The sequence below is a fragment of the Branchiostoma belcheri genome, unplaced genomic scaffold, assembly GCF_001625305.1.
Source record: "Branchiostoma belcheri isolate BF01 breed outbred unplaced genomic scaffold, Haploidv18h27 scaffold2, whole genome shotgun sequence".
Lineage (NCBI taxonomy): Eukaryota > Metazoa > Chordata > Leptocardii > Amphioxiformes > Branchiostomatidae > Branchiostoma > Branchiostoma belcheri.
The window spans coordinates 720,075-729,248 of record NW_017803490.1 but is presented as its reverse complement, the minus strand read 5'-3'; the positions used below and the strand labels follow the sequence as shown (position 1 = coordinate 729,248).

Below are 9,174 nucleotides of genomic sequence, written 5' to 3'. Positions count from 1 at the left end.
CCGTAACTGATCCAGTAGTAGAGTTTGAATTTTCTTACGAGTATCGTTTACCTGGATGTCTAACCTTCATCAACGCATGGGTAAGTCACTTTTAAAGCAACCACAACGTAACGCTAAAATTCAACTGGATATTCATCATTTTGGAGTCTGTGACCTGAATAGGCTTGTAAACAACTTGCCTACATATGAGACTTGCCTGGCCCGGTAGTTTGCCTGGCCCGGTAGTCTTGCCTGGCCCGGTAGTTATGGCTCCCACCGTTGAGTCCTTCCGGGCCAGGCTGGAGGCCTGCCCGCCTTAGACCAAGGCCTCCCCCCCCTAAAGTGCCCCATCAGGGGCTATATGGGGGTGTAGCCGGGGCTCACATAACATCTTTGAGCCCCGGCAAAGATGAAGATGAAGAGACCAAAACTAATAACTTTGCCAAACGAAAAAATAAGAAGTGGATATCTACTGAAATGCCATCATGTCACTTCTGTTTGGAGTCTATCCGCTTCTTACGTCATATCCGTGACCAGCACTAGGCATTATGGGAAGTGTGAAAATGATGAATGTTTACATCTATCAATGTGGTTAAAGGAAAACTTTTGGTGGAAAAAGAACTGAAAATAAGAAATGAAAGTTGGAAAAAATGAACCAATTTTACAGCACTTTTCTTCTCTATTTCAGTTTCATCAATGAGATATACGATTACCCAGGATTCCATTCGCCGACCATCGGCCTGATGACGTCATTCCTCGCCCTGTCGTTCTGTGATCACGTGTCACTCTACGGCTTCTATCCCCTAGCAACGGACGCCAACAACAGAACTGTGAAGTTCCATTACCATGACGACCCGTTGCCAGGGGAGGGCAAAATTCTCAAGCCTCACATGTTCAATGTGGAATATGACTTCATGAGGAATTTGCATAGAGTAGGTGTTTGGGACCATAGAATTACGAACTGCACTCAACAAAATTAAAGCAACGTCTATGAGCAAGAAATATTTCCATTTTTTCAGAGTATACCTCTTAACGCCCTTAAATGTACGAAACAAATTAAGTCACCGGTCTGGTAGCTATAGTTTATTATTCTTTATAAGAAACAAAAGAAAAAGTTGAGATGAAAAGTAGATGGTGTGTGTGTGTGTGTGTGTGTGTGTGTGTGTGTGTGTGTGTGTGTGTGTGCGCGCGCGCGCGCGCGTATGTGTGTATGTGTGCGTATGTACAAATGTATGTGTGTGTGTATGTGTGTGTGTGTGTGTGTGTGTGTGCGCGCGCGCGCGCGCGCGTATGTTTTTGGCGACGTCTCAGGGACGAGCCTAATGGTAACAGTATTGTGTGTAGTTCGCAAAAATTCTAGGAATTGTACAGGCATTTTGTCCACAGACATGGAATGTCCACAGGAATGTCTCCCAGCTCTGTTTGTTGACATGCCCACATTCCTGGAAACCCTTGGGAGAACCTGTCTGCGGATGCCCTACATGTACTTTCTGTGGCCCGGGGCTTGTTCACTATACACTCAGGATAGAGTAGGGTACCAAGGCTTCCTCAAAATCATGACATCATGGCAGTGCCATGCAAACAATAACCCTAACAGCAACCACCGTCGCCGTGGCAATGTATGCCAGTCTTATTGTGTGTGTGAATGCGTGGAGATGACAACAGGTGGTACACAGCGACTCCTAGTGGCGACAATAAGAATAGCAACCTGCTGGACAGGTTGTGCTCTTTTGCTCAATTACACACACAGGTAAATTCTCCATGCATGACAGGAACGACCTATGGACACTTTTTTGTTGTCGGTGAGAAGAAAAACTAGTTCTGTAGGTGCTAAACTTTAACCTTTGACATGTGATAAACAAACATGGCGGACAGGTGACGAAGACAACAACAACAACAGATCTGACTTCCCAATGAACTGCACTACAGCTTCGATTCTTGATATTCCTGCGAACAAGGTTAGCTTACACCTATCTTGACTTAAAGTTTTAATTTCATTGTCTTTGACAATCTCTGGGAAAAGACTTTGTCAGCAGAGAGTTTTAGAACTGAAGAGGCTATGAAGAAAAAGTAATTCGCGTAAAATATGCAGACTTTGAAGTTGCTAAAATACCAGTAAATCGACTAATGATGATAACATAAATGCATATGGTTAGATAAAAAGAAGATATTCTGTTTAATAGGAAAGGTCTTCATATGTAACAGTTATGCTGTTGTTTAAAAAACTCCACACAAGTAAGATACAGGGAGTAAAATGATACCAAATGGAAGTGTACGAAAAATCTCTTAAACAAAAATGGAATATACAAGTCTTTATTTGCAAAATCATGCCCGAAGGCTAATTGCTTTTACAGAGTCAAAGATACTACTATACAGTACAATACAGTAATAGGGAACAGACTATTAGTCTGAAAACTACGAAGGCCCACAACGACACTTCCACACACCTCTTCCACAGCGCGCTGCCATGGGATATACCTTCCATAGCGCTCTTCCGCGGACCTTCCACAGCGCGCTGCCAAGGATATACCTTCCGTATATCGTAGCGCTCTTTCGCGGACCTTCCACAGCGAGGCCCTACAACCACTCCCCTATATTAGCGGACGATCCCTTATAGTGGACGACCTGATGGGTCAAGGGTCGTGCCGTATATTATGGGTATTTACATTACAGGTTGCTGTGGAAGGTCGCGGAAGAGCGCTATGGAAGGTATATCCTTGGCAGCGCGTTGTGGGCCTTCGTAGAAAACTTATACTTCTACTACTTCGCTTGCTATTCACTTGCTATAGCTAGCTACATACATATCAATTATTAGTTAAGAGACTATGACAGAATTTGATTCGTCTTACTGCAGGTGCAAACATGGGGTTGGACCGCCAGAGGGCGTTTTTTGTGTTGCTGGGCGGGGTCGTGGGCATGGTTGTCATGACAACGTGGTGCTTATGTCAGAGAATGAACCGACCAATGAGAAGGCTGAATACAGTCCCGTTTTCTCACTTCAGGTACTTTAAACTCATTCACACATATGTATTACAAAACGTTCTGTATACTAGTAGCACACTCTCTCGAAATTGAGAGAGGGCGGCATAAGAAGTTCCAAGTGTATGAACGAATTTGCAAACATTGTATGTTGAATACGGTGGAAGACGAAACGCATTTTATCTCAAATTGTACCCTCTATAATATCTTCAAATTGAGATAAAATGTATAGCAATGAACGAAATAAACTCTTTGAAGTAGCCTCCAAACTCTACCCAATTCAGCAAACTTTCACACATATACTACTCTCCTCTTAACATCCCCCAAACCACACATTACAGAAAAAAGTGGGATCCTGTATCTTCCTCTGTCTTAAAAAAAAAGAAGTCAAACCCAGTAATTTTTTACTAGTAGTTTCTTAGGAGTTATCAGTACATGTAGTTGTATGTGTATTAATTGTCTGTTTTTATACTAAATGTTTCTTCTGTTCCTGCAAGTAGCCCTTGCGCATGAATTTGCAATAAAACAATTCATATCTACAAGACACTGTAGATGAAAGACACATACACAAGCACGTGTATGTACTACGAGACATATACTAGTAAGTCATGGGTTGTTCTTTTTTTTCAGGTCCGTTGTTTATAAGTACCTCAGTCCTTCACGCAACTTCATCGAGTTCTCGTTCTACGACGACACTCTCGCGAGATGTGAGGAGGAGTCTACGCTGCTCTCCCTCTGCGAAGGGCCGACTCCCATTGGTCGATACCGATCATGCGCAGTAGTCGGCCACGGCGCATCGGTTTCGACGGGCGGTTGTGAAGAGGCCATTAACAAACACGACTTCGTCATCAGATGTAGCCTTCCGCCAAATAAAGAGCGTAACACCAATACCAAGCAATTAACAAATCTGACCATAGTGGACTTTGAGACATTGAAAAAATTGGATTCGAACACACTAAGGAGAAACCTGAATTTAAATCTGAATTCCCCCTTGCTATTGAGCAAGCCACAACAACTACAGACTTTTGTGATCGGTTACATCGGCGATTTTGAACCATATGAATTCGGTTCCGGGAAGGTCAAACATAAAATGTGCTCTGACGTCAATGCCGTCTTACAGGCACAGAACAGACAAGCTATGCTGACGTTTTCCATGGAACCCTTAACAGACATCACCAGAAGGTACGAACATACGTAGTTCCAAGTTCTGTTGAAACTAGAGATCAAGCTTATGCAAGGCACGTTTATTTGGTTGTATGTATAGATACGTACTATAGATGTAGATCACACATACTAGTAGCTATGAAAGAGCTTCAAAATATGGCAACTACTTATCTACTAAAATATATATGTTTAGAGCTAAAACTTTAGATCCAACACAAAAAAGTTCTCCCACCTATCGCTTTCAACCAGTCACTCTGGTCTTCCTCAGTAGACTGACCCCGTGAGACTTGTCACGTGGCTTCTTTGAAGTGTGACGTCAACACTCGAAAGCTCTAGGTGAGAGAACTTTTTGTGTCGGATCTAAAGTTTTAACTCTAAACATGTAACTACCAACACAGATGAACTTTCATGATACATGTAGTACTAAAAATATAGACTAGAAGACAAACAACACAACTGATCCCTATCATAGCTGTATCACAGTTATATGCTACATGTTTCTAATGCTAGATTTCTGCTTTTCCTTCTTAGAATATTGCTGGAGTTCAACATCAGACTGCCAGAGCCGCCGTCCGCCACCCTGGTGTCCGTTCTACTCGCTCTGTCCTTCTGTGATACCGTCACACTCTACGGGAACACCACGTCTGGCGACATCGGTAATCCTAACGAACAACTCCCCAATGTCAACGACGCGAAGCTCTTACGTTTTCAGAAAACACAGAATACGATGACAGAGGAATACCACTTGCTGCAAAAGCTACACGATCAAGGAAACATTCAATTAGTTGGTAGCTGCAATGATTAATTAAGATTGTAATATCACCATTTCATTTTGTTGTGGGAAATGAGTATACTTACTGTAATTTTTCATATGTTGTTTATTTACCCTTAATATTGCTGTTGTTATTATTATTATTATTGTGCTTTTAATTGTTATGGAGGAGGACAACAATAAGCCCTAATGCCTTTTTCCTCCTCCAGCTCATCCATTCTGTTTAGGTTAATTATTTCATATTCTGTTTCGTTCGATATTTACTTTCTGTATTGTTTTTGTTTTATATTTATGTGCAAACAAAAATAAACAAAAATATTCAAAAGACTATAGAGAACTAAGAAATTTAACACGACTTTCCCCACTAGACTCAAGTGAAAATGAGTATTGTCTGTCCAGTATGCGTCTATGTGCGGGACACAACACCAGCAACAGCTGCCTCTGTTCCGCGTGTATTGCACTGTTGCAATTTCAATAATAAAATAATAAAATAAAATAAAGAAATTTATATATTCAAATCTCTACCGAACATAATGACAAGCAAAAAGATAACTAAATTTATAAAGCTATAGTCAACTATGTTTGAAATGCTTCTTCTTAGCCTTGGCATGTTTGGGTATGACTATTGTCGTCTCAATTTTGCATGTTTCAGATTTGCTAGAAGAATTTTTTATCTATTTTTGTAACCTTCAAGTTACCAGATCTCTGGGAGGTGTTTTGGGAACTTCGAAAGGGAATTGAGTGAAGATACTCTTTTTACACAACCAAGTCTTTTATTTAGCCGACGTTTGGGTGCATGCATCTATAGCAGTGACACCTGTGGTGCAGTGCAATGTGAACCAGTCAGAATTGCCCTGAGGAAGATGACAGACGGTCACCGAAACGTCGGCTGAATAAAAGACTTGGTTGTGTGAAAATCGTCTCTTTACTCAATTCCTGAATTCCTTTGCATACATATACATCTAACTTAACTAACTATGGCCCAGTTGTTATGTTGGTGGTTTGTATACGTAGTCCGGCTCGTTGCTGAACTTTGCCCGGCGGTTACAAATCGGATGGACAAAGAAGCGGTCCGACTTTAGGTAGGCTGCGATCTTCGGGAGAGCCTACGTGGTAAAGGGACAATTTTAGAGTTTTCTTCAATTATATATATAACGTTTTGTTATGAACGGTACAAATATGGCATTAACTAAGGTATAGTTGTACATTGGGCAATAAACAACTATGGACCGTTTTCATAGTTATGGCAATGACAAGTAGCAAGTCTTAGGCAAAAGGTTTGAATCTCACCTCGAACCGATCCATAAAGTCCTGAAAAAAAACACATATAGAAACAATATAAATGTGGCATCAAGTTATATATATATGTATTACACAGTTGAACTGCACCCCACAACGTGGACAAACAAGAGTGTTGCAAATGAAATTTCAATTTAAAAATGTTGAAAATAACATTAATATTTGAAACGGGGATGTTTCCTCAACATATATCGCATGTCGCCATTTCAGATGTGAATTTTAGGCCCCATTCCCACTAGGACAAAATTGTCCGGATCGAGCCGAATTGATTCGGTTTGATCCGGATTTGATCCGACTCGAAGCCGGAACAAACCGAATCAATTCGGCTCGATCCGGACAATTTCGTCCTAGTGGGAAAAGGGCCTTAGAAAGACATGGTCGTACCTGTAGGTTTTTGAAGCCGTTGAGACACGAGGGTTCCAACACGCGATGCTGGTCCAGATGTTCGTACATCAGGAAATCACAGTATGTCATCTGCGGGACAAGAATCCAGAGAAATAACGAAAAAAAAACAAAAAAAAAAACAATGGCACGCAATTGCAAAAGCAGAACCATAAAAAATTAAGCAGCATGTAACTTGAACTTAACCTTTTCGCTAACAAACCATGGCTTTTCGCCCAGAAAAGAAGAAAACCGCTGCAGTTCCTTGGGCAGTTCCTTAAGGTATTCCGGCTTTTCCTTCTCCTAATATAATAACAGATTTCCGACAGAAAATATACATAGAACAACAAATAATCGAGAAAAACAGTATACACTCCAAATCATGTAGAACTGCAAATCACCACTTTTATCAATGTATGTGTACACAACGTGTGACCTAAAAAGGTACTTATTCTTGCAGGATATACTAGGACCGATGTATATAACGGCAAGAAAGTCACTTGGTTTAACGTTCAGCTGAGTGATATGATGATGGATAGATAATTTGTGGGCTTACGAAGTCTTTTGCGAAGTAGGTCAGCTCATAATACGCGTCGCGAAAGTCGGAGACTTGCTGTTCCAACATGTCCTGTCGAATCTGTTCCTCTTCAGTCACCCCATCTGGAAACGGCAAGAGATCGAAAATTGCAAAACCCTAGGAAGAATTTGTGCCAGCCGTGACGGGGGGCGGTACGGACTTCCGACGAACTTTGACCCAGTGATGACGTCACACGTGGCGAAAAGTCACGTGTCCACAGCACTCGGGTCATAAAGCTGAAGAAGACTGAGAGATTCAGTCGAAAATTTCTGGTATTTCTTTTTGAGTTTATCAGTTTTATTTTCTTTCATGTAGTATACCAACTCAGATGAACTTTCATGCGAGTGTCAGCCTTGTTAGCTTTCGTCCGCTCCCCAAGATCCGCTACCGGCCGGCTAGTATTTTGCCCCCCCCCCCAACAAATTTACACAACTTTTAGCACAATACTCAAGATCAATAAAACAGAAATAGATCCAGAAAAAGAGGACATCTGATTTTAGTTTTCGACCAAATTAAAACTTACACAGGTTGTTTTTCCGTCCCAGATGTCGCATTATCGCCATGCTGTGGGTCATTTTAAGGTCGCCATCGATGTAGTACGGAAGCTGTGAGAACAACATCATTCAATTTTTTTTGCTAGCATCGTACAAATATACGCTTATATCTTTTTGATTTGCCTTAATTGAGTTTGCAAAAATGGATGTAGAACTAACAGCAACATCATTTTTTTTAAATTTCTTTTATGTTCCTTCTAGTGATTCAAAATTTTGTGAACCGGAAAATTGAAACCTTGGGTGGGATGCTGGGAATACTTACATTTGGGAAGTCGAGACCAAAGTTGTCTTTGATGCTCCTCCAGCAATCTTTGCTGAAATCTGGCGCTAGGAATGTTTGAAAAGGACTGAAGTCAATTTTCACGACTAAATGCATGAGAAATCAACACTTACATCACAATCATCATGATGTCAATGAGATATAAAATATATCAAGTTTAGCAAAGTTAGCTTTAAGTAAAAAAGTAAAAAAGAGTTTTCTTACGTCCACCAGCAACATATACTTCTTCCTTGTAGTCCGTGCCAGTGTGCTCTAACATCAGCCTGATAGACTGTCCATACTGTAGTAAATATGCGCTTATGTTATTTATCAATACTAATAACTCCGTTATCGAATAAGATCAATCATAGTACTCAACATCTAATATTATCAATTTAAAATCGACTACAAAGGTAACATATGCAAAGCAAATGCATAATGTTTACCTTCGCATATGGTCTGCTCTGTTAATTCTTACTCAAACACATTCACATTTATAGTCAGACAGGAGTCTAAATCCCTCCTGCTATAAAATTGCAGCATGATGTACATGTATCCCAACACTAGTTACCATGGTGACAGACGTCTGGTTAAGGTCATTGACCTTATTTGTTTGGATAAGAAGTAGAGGAAACGGAGCAAACAATATGTTTTCCTTCGGTAAACCATTAATTGAAGTGTTCTCATTGGTTGACGTTGAACCGGTATAATTATGATGGACAGTCTGGATCGGTAAAAGGCCGGGAAGGCCTAGAAAGGGGAGGGCTAATATGGCTTCAGAAAAGCCAGAGGGTCTAATGAGGCAACTCACCGCTCGCTGCCTCCAGTAGCCAAGAACAACAGGCATGACTGGACGTGGCACACTCTAACGATAGCCTCAATCCCAGACTCCCTGCAGGCAGTATGTATGCTTTGGAAAAAAGTGGACAAATTCAACCAAGTTACTAACACTACAGACTTCAATGGGCACTGTCACAGTATACAGAATGGCTACCAGAGCACCTAAATAACGTTACTCAATTACCAACCCTTGAACGTAGCAAATGTTCAGGTAAGCAAACACGTTCAACTATACCCTGGACCGTAGTTGAACTACCCTGGGTGCCAAACTCGCATCGGGCCGTTCTAGTCCTCCGTGGCGGTAATTTAGATAGGCGGGGGAAGGGCTCTTGGCTGCCGAAGGAAAACGGCTAACGGCCCGATACTAGTT

The 9,174-nt window shown here is 41.2% G+C and overlaps 2 protein-coding genes across 2 annotated transcripts in view; one reads left to right on the top strand and one right to left on the bottom strand.

The window, feature by feature from the left end:
* LOC109468333 overlaps window positions 1–5,121 on the top strand; it is an 8,114-nt gene extending 2,993 nt beyond the window's left edge. The window contains exons 4-6 of the mRNA XM_019766581.1: window positions 3,589–4,140; window positions 4,654–4,804; window positions 5,104–5,121. Of these exons, the coding sequence (XP_019622140.1) occupies window positions 3,589–4,140; window positions 4,654–4,804; window positions 5,104–5,121 (721 nt within the window). The remainder of the gene's footprint in view (window positions 1–3,588; window positions 4,141–4,653; window positions 4,805–5,103) is intronic.
* Window positions 5,122–5,691: 570 nt separating this feature from the next.
* LOC109468761 (glutathione S-transferase Mu 6-like) overlaps window positions 5,692–9,174 on the bottom strand; it is a 4,048-nt gene continuing 565 nt past the window's right edge. The window contains exons 2-10 of the mRNA XM_019767089.1: window positions 8,776–8,876; window positions 8,190–8,265; window positions 7,968–8,032; window positions 7,675–7,756; window positions 7,131–7,234; window positions 6,782–6,877; window positions 6,578–6,667; window positions 6,185–6,205; window positions 5,692–6,000 (exon numbers count right to left, since the gene is read on the bottom strand). Of these exons, the coding sequence (XP_019622648.1) occupies window positions 5,884–6,000; window positions 6,185–6,205; window positions 6,578–6,667; window positions 6,782–6,877; window positions 7,131–7,234; window positions 7,675–7,756; window positions 7,968–8,032; window positions 8,190–8,265; window positions 8,776–8,811 (687 nt within the window). The 5' untranslated portion in view covers window positions 8,812–8,876 and the 3' untranslated portion in view covers window positions 5,692–5,883. The remainder of the gene's footprint in view (window positions 6,001–6,184; window positions 6,206–6,577; window positions 6,668–6,781; window positions 6,878–7,130; window positions 7,235–7,674; window positions 7,757–7,967; window positions 8,033–8,189; window positions 8,266–8,775; window positions 8,877–9,174) is intronic.